The sequence below is a fragment of the Onychostoma macrolepis genome, chromosome 03 (genome assembly GCF_012432095.1).
Source record: "Onychostoma macrolepis isolate SWU-2019 chromosome 03, ASM1243209v1, whole genome shotgun sequence".
Taxonomy (NCBI): Eukaryota; Metazoa; Chordata; class Actinopteri; order Cypriniformes; family Cyprinidae; genus Onychostoma; species Onychostoma macrolepis.
The window spans coordinates 38,011,270-38,031,854 of record NC_081157.1 but is presented as its reverse complement, the minus strand read 5'-3'; the positions used below and the strand labels follow the sequence as shown (position 1 = coordinate 38,031,854).

General features: G+C 35.4%; 2 protein-coding genes across 6 annotated transcripts; one reads left to right on the top strand and one right to left on the bottom strand.

The window, feature by feature from the left end:
• Positions 1-8,031: 8,031 nt before the first annotated feature.
• On the bottom strand, positions 8,032-11,016 carry si:ch211-76l23.4 (uncharacterized). The gene is made up of 5 exons (XM_058771655.1): positions 10,918-11,016; positions 10,148-10,249; positions 9,498-9,618; positions 9,188-9,317; positions 8,032-8,871 (listed from the first exon to the last, which is right to left on the bottom strand). The coding sequence occupies exons 3-5, from the start codon at positions 9,598-9,600 to the stop codon at positions 8,670-8,672; spliced, it is 435 nt and encodes a 144-aa protein (XP_058627638.1). The 5' UTR covers positions 9,601-9,618; positions 10,148-10,249; positions 10,918-11,016; the 3' UTR covers positions 8,032-8,669.
• A 16-nt stretch (positions 11,017-11,032) lies between these two features.
• On the top strand, positions 11,033-20,583 carry ift70 (intraflagellar transport 70). 5 transcript variants are annotated; one of them, XM_058771650.1, is made up of 20 exons: positions 11,033-11,237; positions 11,413-11,478; positions 11,780-11,989; positions 12,308-12,364; positions 12,825-12,960; positions 13,277-13,381; positions 13,467-13,595; positions 13,905-13,954; positions 15,944-16,096; positions 16,243-16,308; positions 16,599-16,652; positions 16,733-16,786; positions 16,951-17,027; positions 17,167-17,377; positions 17,898-17,945; positions 18,093-18,164; positions 18,287-18,390; positions 19,034-19,112; positions 19,455-19,584; positions 19,870-20,583. In XM_058771650.1, the coding sequence occupies exons 1-20, from the start codon at positions 11,184-11,186 to the stop codon at positions 20,004-20,006; spliced, it is 1,992 nt and encodes a 663-aa protein (XP_058627633.1). In that variant the 5' UTR covers positions 11,033-11,183; the 3' UTR covers positions 20,007-20,583. The 5 variants fall into 5 exon arrangements, with proteins under 5 accessions (XP_058627633.1, XP_058627632.1, XP_058627635.1 ...); XM_058771649.1 differs by having other exon boundaries at positions 16,733-16,798; XM_058771652.1 differs by lacking the exon at positions 17,898-17,945.
• Positions 20,584-20,585: the final 2 nt, after the last annotated feature.

Here is a 20,585-nt window from a genome sequence, read left to right as displayed (position 1 = left end):
TCTTCTCTGTCCTTTCTAAGTCATTAATTACAGCACCACAGGCAGCGGGGATTTAAAGCACTGCTTTAAAATGGAAATCTTTAAACAAATGGGTTGACAGAAAATTTGGTTGAACTGAAAAATAGGGACTTCTCATGCATTATTGAATATGCCAGATTGTTCCTAATTTGCTGTTACATTTGGAGAGGTTAATAAAAGTTGCTTGGCTATGTGTCTCAGCTTCACCTTACTGAAATTCAGATTGCAAATTTCTGATTGCATAATTGTGTACCAAGTATTTTTTTTTTATTTTGTCAGAACTTAATGGATTTTAAAGGACTTGTAACCTTGGATACAGAAAGTTCATCTTCAGGATAATTAGTCTATAATTAGCTTTAATGGAAAATAACATCGACATTTAAGAACATGCTTACCTGTTTAGCACACTGTTGCAGGGTCATAAGTAGTTTTATTCTCATTATTATTTCAGCAATATAGTCTTACAGAGTGCATGAAAATGCAAAGTGTCATTTGAGCTCTAATTTAATGTTCCAAACAAATTGATAAAGTAAAGTAATTTGTTCTTTAGCTCTCAGTCAGCAGGAGTGACTTGGCTGCCGTTTGTAATCCAATCCTCAGCCTCCCTAAATCTTCTTATGAGAAGAGAGCATGGCGGAGCATCTTGCTCGGGAAGGGACTGTTTCCTCAAAACTCATTTCACGTGTGGCTAAAACAGCAAATGGAATTTGTCCACCCTATAAAATGTGCCACCTCATTTAATTTAATAGTGCCATTCAGTAACCTGATGCTATTTTAGCCTCCCAATCAACCCGTCACATTGGCCTTGTACCCTTGTCAATCAAGGCCTGAAATTTTCCCTCAGTCCTCTTTTTTCCCCCAATAAATACATTCAGCACACCACAAAAGGATTTTTCTTGAATCATCATACCTGGAAAATAAATAAATAAAATTCCAGGGAAAAATGCAATCTTGGAAGGCATTTCTCATGGCAGATCTGTTTGCATCAGTGATCGGGAGGTGAGCAATATGACATCCTGAGTTGCATTCCTCAGCCCAAAGCAGGCCAGAATCCTAAACAGGGAATAGACAGCCTGAAGGAAGCCGCAGGGACCAGCAAAGTATGAAGGGTAGCACAGGGCACCTATAGAAAAAATTTCAACCAATCTAATTAAAAAAAAAAAAAACCTTGTGGTCTTATGCCCTTGTAAATGAACAGACTTTATATTACAATTCTGTTTTGATGCTGCAAAAAATCTACCAATCTGTAAATAAGATGTATAATATATTTGTATATGCTTGTATCACTTTATTTTAGAGTGACTGTTTCTGCAGGTTACATTGTTATATCATAGGCAAAACAGTGCCCCTTTTCAATCGAAATATCATTTACGGTATTCATGTATGTGTGCATATTTTAAAATGTTATTTGTAAATAGTTCAGAATGATTATTTCTAAATTAGACCTATAATTTCCCTCATAATTCTATTTCTTTATATTTTATTTAAAAAAAAAAAAAAAAGGTCAAGACAGGGTTGCAGCAATTGTGTCTAAAAGGTATTTTGCTCAGTATTACCTTATCTTTTATTATGTTCTTGTAAATAATATTGCTGAACACTCTAAACACATTAAAACTTTGCTAGCAACACAATTTTTGACAGCTATAAAAAAAAGGTCTTTATAAATCATAGGCAATAATTTTAATGATCTGCACTGTCATATGATAATCAAATACTATAAAGTTCTACATTTCTTTTAATTGATGCAGTTTGCAGAGTGAATCCTCCAGTTTCTTGACCTCGCTGGCAGGTCGCTTCTCTTATTTAATTATCACGTCATCCATAAATGTCTGAGGCCTTCAGATCCATAGTGCGCTAACAGGAATCATGCCTTGATGGAGACAGTTTAACAGCACAGAGTTGCCTCTCGGCATTTCTTTGTCACCTGGCATTTCTCCAAGATGTTTTCCAAAGGTGTATGTCACTTTTGTGGAAATGCAAAGTCAAAACCTCCAAAAGAAGCAAAACTTGCCTAGAACTCAAATAACCTCCAAGCATTCAGCATTTGACTTGTCACATTCTGAAACTAGGCCATATGGCACAATTAAATGTACGGTTCTTTTACACAAAGCTGTTCTTATCTCCGTCAGGTCATCCCTGGTTGATCTAAAATGAGACAATAATTCTCTGTCTCCATCTCAGTTGTTTTTTTTTGTTGTTTTTTTTTTGTCGAAGCACATGACAGCAGGCTGAGCCTCCATCACCATCATGTCAAATGGTTATAATCTTTTGACAACACTGCAAAGACGTTCTTGAAGTTGAGAGCTGTGAAAGAAGGGGACCACTTAATCTCCTTTCCATCTCCCTTTTATTCGATTAATCCCCGGCACAGCTGTTTGAGACACTGTAAGATTGTGTAATATGTGTCCCATCCCACCCTATGTCGTAATTGAAAATGACGATCTCCCTCAGTACAACCAGAACATTTCTTTAAACTTGAATTAATGTACAGTGTGGTGTGTCCTATTTAAATACTTCACATTTTAATCTATGCAATAATTAGAAATCTCTTTTAAATCTTACATCTCTTGTATTTTGTACTGATCTGTCATGTCTGTCAATACCATATGATTGTTTCTTTTCGTTTAAAAGGCATATGGTGCTATTTGATGATCCATTATGCTGTCGCACATTACATAAAAACCCCTCAAATGCAAAGAGATGTTTTGTTACAATCAAGGATTTTATGGATCCTTTAAACTGAAGAACAATGAACTCCTGAGCTCCTATAGTATGTCAAATCCCATATGCATTTGGATTTGTTATTTTTAGCAGCTTACAGTTATGTAAAGTGAATGGCATAATAGATCAAGCTTATAGAATTGTCCTCCTCATCATTTTAATGGTTGTGAGTTCAATATTTGACCTCAGGTCAATGACTGGAAGTAAAGCTGTAAACTTCTATAAACTTGCTCTTTGAATCCACTTGTTCTTTTATATATTTTTACTTGGACAAAAGTAATGTTTCGTTTGCTCTACAAAATTGAATGTGAATCAAGTTAGAAGGATGAGTTATGCAGACTAAATATTTTTGAAGGACATTGAACAGGCATAAACTCCTAGTTCCATGTTTATGTTTTCCATTTATCTCTATTTCTACTTATTCAGGTTTAGCTGCATGCTCTGCCAGTCTTTCATCGAACAGTAAATGGACCATTCTTAGCTTCTGCAGGGTCACAGTAAGTCCGCCTGGCACAGATATCAAGAATGATGCACTTGAAGCACAACTCTAATTTATTACATTTAAAATAGTCACAAACCCAGATGCCAAAGATGTCTGTCCGGGCATTTCTTTAAATAATCTCTTTTCCTCATTCAAATGGATTTGTTAACATCTAATAACGCGCTTGATTTGGCCTTTTAGGTCGAGGTTATTGCAGTTTGTTGCTTTGGTGTTGAACCCGGAGAGAGAAATTAGTTAACATAATTCTTGAGATTGTATCGTCTTGGCAGCATCTACAGTTGTAAGGCCTCCAATATCTTTGGATTAAGTTCTCAAGACTCCAAGAGCTTGTTAAATCTTTGGTCAAGATTGTGCACTTTGATTGGAACTCAGTCAAGACTTAAAGCATGTCTGTCGTTGCTTTTTATTGACGTGGACTCTTTCAACGGGGATGACCTCAGTACAGCCCATGTTACATAAAGATATCCAAGAAAGACATGAAGTAGGCAAGAATTAATTAGCATTTATAAAAACATACTTGGAAAAAATGTGGACTACATGGAAAAACTATGGGCTACATTAGTTTCAAGAGGATTTTCCAAGAACGGCGTACAACAGAGTAAAGTACTGGGCTGTAGGGTTTAAATGAGCATGCATCTACAACTCTCCAAGCTATTTGTTAGTTATATACTTGTAAAATACATATTTTATTTTATGTAGCAATATGTAGCTGAATTTTACCTTCATGAAACATTTAGCTGAACTTTTTAAATTTGGTACTTTTTCACAAAAATTAATTGGAGGTCAAACAGTAATTTGCAGAATCCCCCTGCCATTGCCAAACTATATTGATTGAAACTCATATGCAATATTAAAATATTATTGCTGTGCAGATTATTCAAACTGGCAGAAAATGCATGATGCTGGTATTAATTTGTGATATTACACATGCATTGATCTCTTATCTACCTGATAGCTTGTTGAAATCATAACTACATTGCTGCCATATATCCAATATGGATCTATTATGGATTTATGACAGTAATACCAAATGTCCTCGGAGTCAGTGCCCAGCGATTTCTCAAGCATACGTTGCAGTTCACTTAGCTTGCAGTAGGAGGTGCTTTTTTTTTTTTAGTGCTGACATTGTCTGGGCACTGGCCTTGAAGATCAAACCAGATAGCTCAACAGAAACTAATAAATGTGGAACTTCATCATTCCAGTGCAGTCACTGTCCTTCCCAACTTTTTAAAATCGTCATCTCAATTTTACAATTGAGCTTTTGATTACACTCTGTAAATGACTGAGAAATCAATAAAAGATGCCCCTTATGGCCATTTTCCCAGAACTATGAGAATTGCATGACGTAAGTGGTCCATGACTCAAGGTTAAAGCCATACGAGTTATAAATGTTCAAAATGGGAAGAAATGCCTCGCTCTGACCCTGGGTCGAAAGGTTCTCTTTAAGTCAGTCTTAAATCAAAAGTGATCACAGATTAGTATTTCATGAAACCAATTACATCTACAACGTAAATGTAACACTTATTAATACATTATTTAACACTTAAATTGTTTGTTAAAACAATCACTTCACTTAACACGTCTTAATGTAATGTTACAATGTTCAAATCATAGCATCTTTAATATAAAGATTTGAGGTCTAACAGGACAAAAATAAAAACTCAATTAAAAAGTACATCAGATAAGAATAAAAGAGCATTTGATCTACCAAAAGCAATTATAAAAATAAGTGAAATAATTCTGAAAAAGACAAAAAATCTCAGGTTATTGAGGTGTATAGAGAACCAGGCCGCAGTAAGATTATTTCCATGTTAACCATCTATGGGATATCGTCATTTATAAATGACACTAAGAAAATTGCATTTAAAATACAATATTAATGTTCAACCAACAAAATTTTATTTTAGTGATGTCAAATGTGACATCCCCTTCAACCAGTAAAATGAAAATTTATTAGCCATGTGCTTCACATTTTTAGTAACTAAGTAGTAAAGGAGACATTAGCACATGTTAGATCACATGCTCTCAAGGCTCAATAGTGAGCTCATTTTAGACTAGAAAATACATATAAATTCAAGTTATAAAAAATATAATCGTACATCCAAATCTGTTTTCTAATTTTTTTTGTCATTTTTAATGCACTTTTATAAAAACAACAACTCAGAGACCAACAAATCTGAGCGTCATGCATAACTGACAAAGTCCTATACACCATATTTGGTGTAACTGGTACTATTGACCAGCATTGGCAGTATAATAGCTTTTATGCCTGTGTTTTATGTTCATTTTTGTAAGATTTTTGGAAGATGGAGAGACAAATCTATACTTATTTCAGAAAGTATTGATGATAGTGATATGAGTGCATCAGAAAATCAGGTTGTAGTAATAAAAGAAGTTGTTGAGAACCAAGGAGGATAGAAGCAATAAGGATGAGGGCAGTGATGAAGAATAGGTTGTTGTGGAAGTCAGGCATTTGGGTACATTATTGTATGCCAGTTTGAAAGATGTGATTCATAAAACAGCCAGAGGTCAGGAAAGATGCCTATGTATATTGGCATTACTATACTGACAGGCAGCAATGCTCCAATGATGACTGCACAAGTTAGCATCTACTTATGTGTGGAGTACACTGAAAAACAAGAGTCTTGTTGACTTTCACTTGTGCTACGATAATTGATTTGAAATTGTAAAACAATGTTAAAGTTGTTTTAATGCTTTTGAAACACTAAGACATGGTTTTCAGGCAGTGAAATTGCATCCGAATTTGTGTCAAGTTTAAGACATTTTCACAGGCGAGTTCCAAATCAAATATAGCAGCACAAGAAAAAAAATAGAATGTTCATAAAGATTTTTAATGTTTTTTTGAAACAGTAAGACCTTTTCACTTCTTTTCATATATGAAAAAGCATTTCATTGTGTGTGAAGTTTCAGACAATTTGGCAAAAATAATTTACCCTAATGGGACAACGTCAGTTATAAATGACGGATCCCAAAAAAAAAGGTCAAAGGTCAGATGAAGAAAACACATTTTGGAAAATGATTTTACTCCTAAATATATGTAAAATATAGTGTCAATTATTTTTTAAGCTGTAAATTCAATTAGTCCTGTAGAGCGTTAATTTGTCTTGCATATCTTGTTTTTCATTGTTCTTTGCATATCTGAGGAACAGGCTTTAAAATGACTACAGCAAATACTGACATGCTATCTGATGAAGACGGATTAGCTATAGTCAGATTTATTACTAATTCATTCTTAAACAGATTTCATAATTTACTCACCCTCGTGTTGTTCCAAACATGTATGACAAACCTGCTTTTCTCAGTGGAACACAGACTAATTTATTGTGATTTTATTGTTCTTTTTTGACATTGTTGGTGCTTGAAAGCACCAGTTCCCATTCGTTGTCGGGAAAAGAGCAACATGAACATTCTTCCTAACTTCTCCATTTGTGTTCCATAGATGAAAGTGTGTCATTGAGATTTGGAACAACTTGAAGGTGAATGACTGAACGTTCTGTAAGATAATACTTTAACGTGGATGAGCAACAAAGGAAGATACTTGATACTGTCACACAAGTCTTTCAATAACTTTCAAATTCCAAAGCACCAGTGACAGATTACAGTCATGAAAATGAATTTACAGCTCAAGATACTTATGGGAATAAGAGATGATTATACAATGTAGGGCTGTGTAACACATTTTCTACCCTCCTTTGAGTGTGATGCTTCATAAATCTTCAAAGATGTAAGAGATTTCCTTCTGAGATTTATGATTTATGATATGTCTCCGTCACTGAGTGTACATTGTGAATATAGTTATTTTAATATCTTTTGCTGATGCTGTCTATTGGTGTTGTTCCTCTAGGACAGATGATATAACGGACATAAAAAGATGTGGTATGGTAAATTACTTGGATTATTTGAGCTGTACATGACTTCATGACCACAGTGTCCTGACCACTTTTTAATATATACCCTCAGAGAGACACAACATTGTATTTCCTCCTGGTGCTCACAATTATGCATCACAGTCCGTGGGCCTCATTCGCCAAACACAAATAGAATTTGTGTGTAAATCAATTGTATAGCTATTCTTACATAAATTACTGTGCATGAGTTCATTCAGTTGACCGCAGCAATGTATGTAAGAAGGGATTATAACAATTTACATACAAAATAGTTTCATAAACAAGGCCCTGTGTGTGTACTGTATGTAGAGCCTCAAATTTGGACACTTTAGAATGTATTTGCATTATATAACAAAATATAAAACCATTCAATTTGATTTTTGGTCTATGCATTGAAAAACAAGAATTGTATTTGGCTTTGATGCCCAAAAGTGTCCAAATACTTGTATAGGCCACTGTAGTTCTGTAGACTGTGGAGCTCAGATTGAGTCAATAAATAATAGTGCTGCCTCTTTTTATATGTGTTTTAATGAGGGAGTTCATTTTGAATTATAGTAATAAAGTACTACAGAAGACCTTATATTATCAAATCACTGGCCATAAAGTATGGTATAAACAGTGTCAAATAAAAAAATGGACCTCTCTTCTACTGCTGCCTGATGTTGTTGAATTTTGCTTGCAGAAAAACTGTTGATGATAGATAGATAGATAGATAGATAGATAGATAGATAGATAGATAGATAGATAGATGATAGATAGATGAAATGGGATGAGACAAACACAGATATATAACGAACTTATAATTACACAAAAACAAACACCAAACTATTATGCACAAAGCTAATTATGTCAAAAGTTAGCTAACACACTGAAACTTTGAGGTGAATGCAACAGACTGAATTTATTATAGCTTACATGAGATGGCAAATATGACCCAAGAGATATTAAGCATCTAATTACCACGCTCATCCGATTATAAGCATAAATACACAATGAAAAACACAATTTATTGTGTTCCTGAAATGTTCTTAGCTTGTACATAATCAGTTTATACCTGCACGAGCCATTGATCATTTTGAGAGCTGCAAATACCACATATCAATTCACTGACAGTCATGCATATTTGAATATACTCATACAGACTAATTCCAACTACAGGATTAAAGACAGCTAAATGTAATACTCTTATGCTGCATAACAAATGCCTATTCGTTTCTTTTTGATTTGGATCAATGGAAGGTATTTTGAAAATAAAGTCCTGTGGTTACAGCTGTGTCCATTATTTTTTGCAATGTTAATTATGTGTGGGCTGTTACATTTAAATTGCTGCTTTTAGATACAACCCAAACCACATAGAGGAACATTCACAATATTCAGCATATTGTTTATTACCTGTTTCCCAGCAACATACAGCAACAAGATGCCAAAAGAGTTAGAAGCTCAAGAAAAGGCTGCTAAAGAAATCTATATCATAGTGGTTTGATGTTAGGAGAGATCCAGCTCTACTCAAACACGGCCGTTTAGGAGACAACAGGCGTCTTCTTAATGACCCGTCTGCGCACCGGGTTAGCAGGTGCTGCGCTCGCACTGGCTTTCTCGGCCTTCACTTCATCTATGAAGGTTTCCAATGGTCCAAACTTCTCAGTCAGCTCACCAAGATGGGTTTTCAGGGCATTGAACTCTTTGTACAAGTCATCCAGTGCCTCGGAGAGAGGCTGGATCCTGGGAAGAGTTAAAGAGAGAAAGAAATATGAGAGCAGCACGGTATAGCGCAGTCACTGGTTGGCAAAGAGCTTTGAGGAATATGAAGATGACTAGAATCCAAACCATAAGGAGCCAGGAAGTTCCCCATTAAGCACATAAAATATTTTGCACAGTTTCCAGCATAATGAAATGTTCTGCTCTGAAAAGAACGCAGTCCACATTTCGACATAGCTGCAGATACCAAAATAACAACGTTGTGTTCCTGCTGTTTTCTGTCTGTGGAAAGAAAGAATGCCTGAATCTGAGAGTTTGATTGAACCTCATGAAAGTGTACCTGGAGTAGTCAGGCAGCAAGGACTGATGGTCCTTCTGAAGGAGTCCTTTTACTTGGTTCAGGATGTCAAACCTCCAGTCATCAAGCACTTGAGTCAGATTTGCAACTCCTCGCATGCTTACCCTCTCAGCTGAGGACCAGAAAAGCAATATATTTGGCATTTTTTATCAATTGCTACAACAGTAATATCATCTAGCAGTATTTTTCAGATTCATCTGAACCGAAAATTGTGAAACCCTAATAGCATATCAGCATACATTAAATCAACCAGTGTGTGTTTTATTAAACAAAAAGACATATATCCACTTACAGCCATCACGATAGTTCCACTCCTCTTTTGCAAGGCGTCTCTTCTGACCACAGACTACGACCACAGTCATGGTCAGGAACAATAGACTCACCCTGAAACTCATCCTGGCTCTTTATGTTTCCTGCACAAGTAAACCCAGAAACTTAGACTACACGTGTACTTACTGAAACTAATTATACTGAAAGTCCATTTCCTCCCCTTGAAAATGTTGAAATGGCTGCCCTGGTCTGTTCCTCTCCTCTAAGCAGATGATGTATGTTTACTGAGAGATAAATCAAGCCCTGTGCTACTAAACTCACTATTAATCTTAATCCTAAAAATAATATTGGTGCATAAAGACCATATTTGCTTTCAGGGCACAATCTGTGCAGACTTGCCTGATAGCTGTGCATGACATTTTCTTCATTGTCTGTAAGAAAGCTACATTTTTAAAACAATGCGCATGTGAAAACAGAATAAAAACAAGAAATAAACATTTATGTTTAAACTTAACTTAATGTAACTATATATTTTTTTACATAAAGTACATAAGTATATGCATTTCTTGAAATATACATATGAAATATTTACACTAAAAGAAAATCAACCAAAACAACCTACACTTCTGGAATTATAGAAGTGTGCAAATTTAAATATCCATGTTTACATACCAGTCAGAGAGTTTGGGAAGATGTGTACTCTTTAAAGTGCTCCTGGAGTTCTGTGTCTTGGTTGCTCCACCAGACTGTCCCAAGACTGAAGAACACTCCCTCCTGTTTTAAAACATTCCCTCATCACACACATCTTTTCCAAACCCTTGGCTTGTATGAGCAAGCCACTTTGGTTTGAATTTCAAAACTCTTCCATGAGGTCCAAAGAGTTCTGTAAAAATTTGTTTGCGGAATTGCGTAATGCTTAAAAAGATACGGTTTTCATATGATTTTAATTTAAGTTTAGTAACCAGTAAAGTTGCACTTTTAAAATGTGTTCTGACATTTCCCATTTAAAAGTTCTCAACTTTGATTCATTTCACACACACACACACACACACACACACACACACACACACACACGTCTGGTTTGCTATCCTTGTGGGGACTCTCCATAGGCGTAATGCTTTTTCTAGTGTATAGACCGTATATTCTATTGCCCTACACCTAAACCTACCCCTTACAGGAAACTTTCTGCATTTTTAGATTTTCAAAAAAACTTCATTGTGTGTGATTTATTAGCTTGTTTATCTGTGGGGACCTTAATTTAGGTCCCCACCGTGACACAAGTCCCCATGAATCTATGTGTATTCAGGTTTAAGTCCTCACCTGAATAGAAAAACAGGTACACACACACACACACACACACACACACACACACACATATATATATATATATATATATATATATATATATATGAAGAAAATGTAATATATATGAAAAAACTGACAAAGAAATTGGCAATATATTCCAATGCTGTATCGTATGTATTAAAAATACAGAATGTTTAAGCAGAAATTAGTTCTCTTTCAGCCTCTGCAAAGACCAGAAACCCGGTGGAGTAATGATTATGTCACATCCGTTTCTGGGACGGTTGCTAAGAGACAGGATGACTGCGTCGTGTCTCTGAAAACACAGAAAGCTTGCATCTTCAACTTTCTTAATTTGACGGTTTTGTTTATGGGGTAAAGCTACATGTAGCATTTGTTTTCGATAATGCCGCTAACAACGATTAAAGACGGCGAATACACTGCCACCGTGTACAAAATGGTGAGTTATTAACTGCACAAGCTAACAGGCTAACTTAGCTTAGTTACCACTGGTCTATGCTGTTTGCTTGTATTGGCACTTTTAGCAAAACGTTTAGCAAAAATTGCTTTTTAGCAATTTTCTTTTATATCGAAATGACTGGCTTCATACTAATCCTTATTTCTTTCTTTATAAGATCAAAGAAGGGCGATATGGAGACGCAATTCATATTCTGAGCAAAGAGCATCAGAAACACACTAAAGTAAGTTACAGCAGTCATACTGAACACATTCTTTACATTGAATCAATCAATAAACGTCCTGTGCCTTAAAATTGTGTTCTCTGTTGTTAAGGAAAATAATCCAACCAACAAATAACTCTAATAAATAATGTGTGTGTGTGTGTGTGTGTGTATGTGTATGTGTATGTATATATATATGTGTGTGTGTGTGTGTGTGTGTGTGTGTGTGTGTGTGCGCGTGCGTGCATTTAAAATCTCTCTTTGTCTATATAAAAAATATTATATGATTTCTCTATATGACTGTGTGTCTCTGTATGTCCAGTCCAGGGCAGCTCTGTCTCTGCTAGGCTACTGTTACTACCACATGCAGGACTTCACTAATGCAGCAGAATGTTATGAACAGCTGACACAGCTTCACCCAGAGGTCGAGGACTACAAAATTTACTATGCCCAGTCTCTGTATGGAGCGTGTGCCTTCCCAGAGGCCATGAAAGCCACTTTTCTCTTGGACAGCACAACTAGTCATACTAAGGTGAATACACATTACCTTCTGCAAAAAATGTGATATCTGTCACATCTGCAGATATTACATTTTACAATGGATTAAAATAAATATTGTAATTATATTCCACAATATTACTGTTTTTACTGTATTTTTTTGTTATCAAATAAATGCAGCCTTGTTAAGCTTCTTTCAAAAACATTTAAATAAGTTTTACTCCAAACTTTTAAACGGTAGTGTACATCAGTTAAAAGAATGGTTATTACTAGCATGTCACATTGCATTCTTTTTATTTTATTGATGCTGATTTTAAAAATAAATATTATTATTCATCCCATTTCTAAACAGATGATTAAACTGCAAGCTGCCATCAAATATGGAGAGGAAGATTTCTCAGGTGCAAAGGTAACATTTTTCTATCCGATGTAATTTATTCACCCATATGTCATTCTAAACCACAATTAATGACTTTAATTCTTCTATGGAACACATTTGGAAAATTGTTTAAGAATGTAGTGGTTCCGGGTACAATAAAAAAAAAATAAAAAAATGTTATGTTCTTTGTGCAAATCTTGAAAAGAGGTCTAATCTTATTTCTTTTTCTTTTTAAAATAACTTCTTTTTGTGTTTCGTAGAAGAAAAAGAAAGCCATACTGGTTTTGACATGAGGGCGAGTAAATGATGACAGAATTTTTGTTTTTGAGTGAACACTCTGTTTAAATGTCTGAATGCTTTTAAGACCACAGTATACATGAAAAATCCGGTAAGAACTCTGAGCACTGTGGAAAATGAATCACCATCTGACCACAGAATGTGGCATGAGCGACTGTTTATTTTGTTGGAATATTTGGTTTTGCTTGTCCAGACTCTGGTTGAGCAGTTGCTTCAGGACGATCCAGACTATGATGTGGATCTCGGGTGTTTGCTTTATAAGGAGGGCGAGTATGAAGAGGCTTGCAAAAAGTTTATGTCCTCCATGAATGTACTGGGCTACCAGCCAGGTGAGGATGATTTTCTTTAGCACTGGTTCCATTGAATTATAACTGTGTGTGTTTGTGGTGTCTACATGCAGAAGCTTAATAGACAAAACAGACAAACACACACACACACACTGGTGTCTCCCAGCAATTATTCTGCCAAGAGTTACAAACATAACATTGACTGGCTGACCACACTGCGTAAGGGTAGTAATTTAGATTTTTTTATTTTTTATTATGGAAATGAATGTGGTATGGAGACCTTTTGACACACTGTGATGTTTTCTAAAACTAGCTGTGCTGGACTCTGATTGTTTTTTTGTTGTTGTTGTTGTTACAGATCTGGCCTACAATATAGCACTTTGTTACTACAGTTTAAAGCAGTACGCTTCAGCACTCAAATATATAGCAGAAATTATTGAGCGTGGAATCAGAGAGCATCCAGGTATTTGTAAAAGAACATTTTTTAGGTGTTGCAAGATTTGCTTTGCTATAGAGTGAATTTCAATGAGTGACTCTTATGTTTATAGAGCTCAGTATTGGAATGACAACAGAAGGCATTGATGTAAGAAGTGTCGGCAACACCCTCGTCCTGCACGAAACTGCTTTGATTGAAGCCTTTAATTTGAAAGCAGCTATTGAATACCAGCTGAAGAACTGTAAGTATAAATAAACCACCCGGCCTGATGTTTCACCTAGGCGCCTTCCTATCATGTACTTTTTGATGTGAACTCTATATATTCATAGCGTATTATAAACTGCAAATCCATTAGCTCAATGTGTGGCCTTCCAGGATTCCTAATGGCTTTGCATTAAGCATTAAGCATGAAGTCTACAGCATTTTGCTCAGTGGCTTTCTGCATAATTTAGCCTGGGGTGATACACTGGCCTGTTTTGACTGCTTATTGAACTTCAGTTAATGTAATTCAGTGATTATGGCCTCGTATATCTAAATTTCTTTGTTGCAGATGCTGCAGCGCAGGAAGCACTGACTGACATGCCCCCCAGATCAGAAGAGGTACTAAAAATGTGACCTCTGTGGTAACACTTTTCCCCCTTGACACTTGGCATTCACATGCATTTTGAATCCAGATAGTATCTGGATATTGTTTAGCAGGATTACATTCAAATATATCTCACTTATCCATTCAAAATGGAATGGCACTCGTGTATTACATCATAGATTGCTTTAACTGTAAATTGTCTGCCATCCACAGAATTTTTAATACAGTAATGGATAATTCAAAATGCTTATCAATGGATAAAACAAAGAAATCTATCTGGTCTATTGTGTTTTCCTCCTTAAAAGTAAAGGTTGCTAATAGGGATTAGATATGAAGAAAAAAATAGGTTTTAAAATGCCCCCACAAAAACACACCAGGAGGGAGACGTGACTGAGGAATTGGGGAGAGAAATGAGAGACTGTAAGTGTAGTTCAGTGAAATAATACATTGGATGTTGTTCATTAAATTGGCGAGCAGATTGCAAGACCTCAGTGTCTGTTGACTTATTCACATTGTGCAAGCAGAATGAAAAGAGAGGAAGCTGCAAAAGCTCTTTAAACACTGATAAAAATAGAGCATGATGGAAAATTTACAACCTAGTCCATCAAAGTGACGGATAATTTTTATTTGTAGCTCAGCCTCATTATATAGTACTTAATCAGTGTAATAATTATATATTGCTTAATCAAAATGCATTAGCATTTACACCTTGTCGCATTTATACTTAATGAAATTAAATCAGAAACCATCTCTTAACTACCTTCGAAAGTATTTTCAGTGATCCAGTCGTGGTCTTATCATATTAGGTGCATTTGCACTTGGCTTTTAATGTATTCAAGTGCTGTCCGATTGTAATTTGGTCACCTGGTTAACACCTGGAAATGTGTTTATATCTCATTACTATTTTATTCCAGTATATTTCCAGGTGATTTTGCTGTAAAACATTTTCCGAGCTCTGTTTTCTCATTTCTATAGCAATGCAGCAAACAAAGGCTGTCGGATAAGATCAGATGCCTGTCAAGAGAGTATTTTCCTCATTAGTTATGCTGTTTGATCTGAGCGTGCTCACTCTTGCAGGATAGCTTCTTATGAATCAATGTCATAGGCATGCCAGTTCACATGCATGCTTGAGGAACTTTTATCCTATATTGACAGACCATGTGCCATCTATTTCAGAAGAAAGAAAATGACCTAGTCAGTTGCACTGTCTTTTAATAGTACAATACAAGTTTAATTTTCTCAAATCCTTACCAGATTGCCTGCAATTATGCACTGGGAATTTGCTGTTTTTGTGATTCCGGTGTAGGTTTAATCCTTTTCTGCAGGGGTTTGTATTGTGAGAGCTGGTAAGCCCACACCTGCTGGCTGGAATGATGGTAGGCTGCAGGGACATGTCTCTGTGCTAGTTTGCGCTGGCACCTCGAAGTTAATGAGTCCAAACAGTGATCCATCTTACATAAGCACTCATTAAATACACTGTTTCTTCCCGCAGGACAGGTATTTTTAAACACTGAATCTGTAGCTAGGACTAGTGCATGGAATGTGCCAGATTTTAGTAAGAATTCAGGGTACTGCGCAAAGTTGTATTTACAGGGTTGTCATTTCCTGAAAAGAGGGCCTATATATAGACAAAATTTACTTATTTATCTGATATCTAACAATTATACAATGCCGTTTTAATGTTAGTTTGCAGATAGATAGGCTAACCCTTCATGCTGAAGTCTTTACATGGAATTATTCATATCTGTTCTGAGAAATGGACAGGCGAACATAGCTATCTGCTGCCCCCTAGTGGAACGAGTGGAATGTCAGTGATCATTTGCCATATAGACATTTAATAGTTTATAGTTCATTTGTCAATAATTTGTTAATTAGCTCCCTTAGTTTATTTCTATGTGTAAGAAATGTTTTCACATTTGAAATTTGGCCCGTATTCTGATTGTTTAAAGTCTGTCAACCAAAGAAATGATGATTGTCCGTTTTTCTTTTTTGTTTACATTTAGGAGCTGGACCCAGTCACTCTTCACAACCAGGCCCTAATGAACATGGACACCAAGCCCACAGAGGGTTTTGAGAAACTTGCTTTTCTCCTTCAGCAAAACCCCTTTCCTCCTGTCACTTTTGGCAACTTACTATTGCTTTATTGTAAATATGAGGTTAGTGTGCTTCATTGCTAACAGTTCTTAGCATTCAGGAAACTGTTTGGAAGGGCTATGTTAATTATGCACTTTAGCTTTCACAGAAGCTTTAAAGAAACTTATTTAAGAGGTGTATGATGGTACTTTGCTTTTGTTGTCTATAGTACTTTGACCTCGCTGCAGATGTCTTGGCTGAAAATGCTCATCTCACTTACAAGTTTCTCACACCGGTAAGACAGAAATGATTTTGTAACAATTTCATGTTTTATTTCCCTTCAGCCTCATAATATTTGCATTGTTAGTTTTCTGAAAATTCAATCATCTATATACAAGTCTCCACTTTCATTAGCCCAGGTAGTCTTTCCAATAATAACATCCATATCGATTGATTGATTCCTCTGGCCATAAGGCATTTGCAAGCAATAACACACCAGGTGATAATTGCAGAGTTGCCTCATGCGTGTTGACATATCAGTCACATCAAGACAGTAGGGCTAAAGTTTTGTTCTCCTGTTTATAGTACCTCTATGAGTTCCTGGATGCCATGATCACATGTCAGACAGCACCTGAGGAAGTAAGTGATCTTTTCCAGAGTCTTGGCTAGTATCAAGTGAGCATTTGTTTTTGAAGTAATTGACTTTTCATCTGACGTAGGCTTTCCGAAAATTTGATGAAATTGCTGGAAAACTCACTGAGCAACTGCGCAAGGTTACGAAACAGGTTACAGCTTGGCATTTTGCCTTTCAACAATTCACAGCATTTATGCCTGCTTGTGTCAAATATTACTCCCTGAATACACCATTAAGATATCAGTATGTCTGACACTGAAATGGCTAATTAGTTTAAAAACTCTAAAATCTCTTTCCTCAAAGGTTCAGGAAGCAAGGCACAACCGGGATGATGAATCTCTAAAAAAATATGTCCAAGAATATGACGAGGTTCTTGAGAGGTAAATGTAAGATTCATTTACATTGATTAGATTTATACATTTAGCAGATGCTTTGTATGAAGTGACTTTATGTAAACACATGTAAAATGTTGACCATATACAAATACTTTTAAGTGTGTTTTTTTTTTTTTTTCTTAAGGTACATCCCTGTACTAATGGCACAGGCCAAAATCTACTGGAACCGTGAGAACTACAGCATGGTGGAAAAGATCTTCCATAAGTCGCTGGAGTTCTGTAATGAGCACGACACTTGGAAACTTAATGTTGCTCATGTGCTCTTCATGCAAGACAACAAATATAAAGAAGCCATTGGCTTCTATGAGCCCATCGTTAAGAAGCATTATGAGAATGTAAGTTTAATGTTACTAAATGTGCTTTTCTGCTCACTTTTAATGTATTTTGAGTCCCTTTAAAGACTAATGTCTTTTCATGAAAGCCAAGTCCACATTTAAATAAAAAAAAAATAACTTATGTGCTTAGTTTACTAAGAGTAAATTTTTCAAATAGATAACAATAACCTAAATCAGTCAACCAGTAGTATTTTGCATAAACAGTGGGATCCAGATGTGATTTTTAAAAACCATAAAATAAGACAGTTTTCTTTGACTCATGGATATTAGGAAATAAAATAACTTGTGCATGCAAGAATAGAGCGATTCTATTCATTTTGTTAATATTTTTATATACCATATACATTTGTATATATTTACTATATTTTATAATATAAATATATTTATAAATTATAATATAAATAATATTTTATTTGTCTTCTGTGATGGTGGGTGACATTTGGCCGTACTTGGAAGACAATTATATAACAAATCTAAACCTTTCAAATGAAAACATGTTCTTTGCTCCTCTGCTTGCTAGCTGGAACAGTGTAACATTCAAGAGTGTCCCTGCAAAACAAAACCCTCGGTAAAATGATCTGTGACTCTTGGAGTCTTACTGTGTGACTGCATGGAGTTTGCGGCATGATGTTTGATTTTTTTTGTTTTATTTCGAAGAGTGCCTAGTTTTATTAGCATTCTCACAATTATTAAACAGTTACATTTTGTCCTGTAGATCCTTAACGTCAGTGCGATTGTCCTTGCTAACCTGTGCGTGTCATACATCATGACCAGCCAAAATGAAGAGGTAAAAATTCAAATCTTATTTAACTATAATTGATACCCCTGGAGCAGCTTTGTTTCATCATTTTTCTTTCTGTGTTTTTTATTTTTATTTTACCCCTCGGGTCTGTGTCTGTGCATGTACAGGCAGAGGAACTGATGAGGAAGATAGAGAAAGAAGAGGAGCAAATCTCGTATGATGATCCAGACAAAAAAATCTTTCATCTGTGTATTGTCAACCTTGTAATAGGGTATGTACAATATTTTTAGGTTACACTTTATTTTAAGGTGTCCTTGTAATTATACATTTAAGTTCTGAGTAATATTAATTTACTACATGTACTTACTATATGGTTAGGGTTAGGCTTGGGGTTACTTGCATGTAATTATGCATAATTTATTGTTATAATAATAGTAAGTACAACTTGTAAGAGGGACACCTTAATATAAAGTGTTACTTTTTTTTTTTTTTTCTACATAATTGTGTTAAATCAACTCTTAAGAAACAACCTCTATGAACATTTATCTTGTACTTTTAATTTTATTTATTCTTTTCCTTTTTAATATATCACACAAATCTGAAATATCATAATAACACAAGACAACATTGTAAAACCAGTCTGTGTATGTTACACTGCCATTCAATAGTTCGGGGTCAGTATGATTTAAAAAAAAATTAAAAATCATGGTTTACACAAAAATATTAAGCAGCATTTTAAAAACATTTAAAAATTGTCTCTTTTTCTTTCATAAAACGTTTTAAAAATCTTATTGACCCTAAACTTTTGAACAATATGTATGTCAAAAGAAAATGAGATCATTCATACCTTTCATTTTACAGACATCTATTCTCAAGAATTACCTGTAATACTTGCAATGCATAATTTCTTACAGGACTTTGTATTGTGCTAAAGGAAATTATGACTTTGGCATTTCTCGTGTCATAAAAAGTCTTGAGCCATACAACAAAAAGGTAATCAATATTTGATTTAATAGCCATCTTTAGTTGAGTATAGAAAGCACATAAACTTTCATATTCCTTACTTGCTGTATTTATCTTAGTCCTGCTCTGATACAGTTATCAACATGTTATTTTTAATATCCACTGAAGAGGTCTTTGCTGTTTCCAGCTGCATAAACAGTGTTACTCAAGGCCTCAGCATTCTTGATCTTATGACACTGTAGCAGATGTGCAGCACTGGATTGCTACTGCACTTCCTTTTAGTCTGATGTTTACTTGTTTTACTGAAATGATTGTCATGTGATATTATGTAGTCATTGTGCTTGACATGACACTGACATCCTATGTTTTCAGCTTGGAACAGACACGTGGTTCTACGCTAAGAGATGTTTTCTCTCACTGTTGGAAAACATGGCCAAGCACATGATCATGCTCAGGGATTCAGTGGTGCAAGAGTGCATTCAGTTCCTTGAGCACTGTGAATGTAAGTACATTCTCTAAAAAAAATGGTTTGATCCCACTGATAGTACCTCTAAAACAGGCACTGTATCCTATTTCATATGTAGCAGGACTGTGTCAACGCAGAGTTTTAATCCTCCAGTAATTCACAAAGTATCAAAATCTAATCCAGTGATTACTGGTTCACTGTTGTTTTGATTGTTTAATTCAGTGGGGATGAAATGCTGGTTTTTGAAAGCTGAGACACTAATTAATTTTCAGTCCCGAGATTCTCCATGGGACTAATTACTTTTTTTACCCTCCTCTCTAGTGTACGGAAAAGATGTGCCTGCCATCATAGAGCAGCCTCTGGAGGAGGACCGCATGCACATTGGCAAGAACACTGTCACGTATGAATCACGCCTGATAAAAGCTCTCTTCTATGAAGTCACAGGGTGGAATGAGTAATCATTAAACATCATATAGCTATATCAGAACAAGATATTGGGCAAATATTCACCAAAGACCGCAATTTTCTGACTGGCGTTTTACACTCATTTCATGGATGGATGGAGGTCTGATTAATAAGACATCTCAACGTGGCTACTTTCTAAGCAGCTTTGGAGAGATCATGCTGTTTCTGGACTGAATTCAAACATGCGTTTTTAAGCATGCATTCTCCATAATAATGAACCGACAGGGGTCCGCTCCCTCCAAACATGAAAGCTTAAACTAAGAGAAAATATTCACCAACAAAGGGCATTTTGTTCATTTAAACTAACCTCTGTTTGAATTAAAATAATAAAACATGGCTATATTTAACCTTTTATCAGTAAAATTGTATAGTTTGGAAATATATCATAATACTGTGTTTTTTATTTGATATAAAGTATACATTTTCTTGGTTTTCCAAAAACATTTGCCTTTCTATTTATTTTCTTTGAATTTATTTTCATGCTGTTTTTACCTACATAGCATTAAATCTACTGCACTTTCACAGAAAATTGATCATAGAGGAAAGAATAAATATCTGTAAAGAGCCTGATA

Bases quoted from the DNA above. Each gene is read 5' to 3' on its own strand.
- si:ch211-76l23.4 (XM_058771655.1), bottom strand. From the start codon at position 9,600: ATGAGTTTCAGGGTGAGTCTATTGTTCCTGACCATGACTGTGGTCGTA. The intron at 9,318-9,497 runs GTAAGTGGATAT...TCTGGTCCTCAG, and splicing joins GTGGAACTATCGTGATGGCT to CTGAGAGGGTAAGCATGCGA. The intron at 8,872-9,187 runs GTACACTTTCAT...AACTCTTCCCAG, and splicing joins TTGCTGCCTGACTACTCCAG to GATCCAGCCTCTCTCCGAGG.
- ift70 (XM_058771649.1), top strand. From the start codon at position 11,184: ATGCCGCTAACAACGATTAAAGACGGCGAATACACTGCCACCGTGTAC. The intron at 11,238-11,412 runs GTGAGTTATTAA...TTTCTTTATAAG, and splicing joins CTGCCACCGTGTACAAAATG to ATCAAAGAAGGGCGATATGG. The intron at 12,961-13,276 runs GTGAGGATGATT...TTGTTGTTACAG, and splicing joins TGTACTGGGCTACCAGCCAG to ATCTGGCCTACAATATAGCA.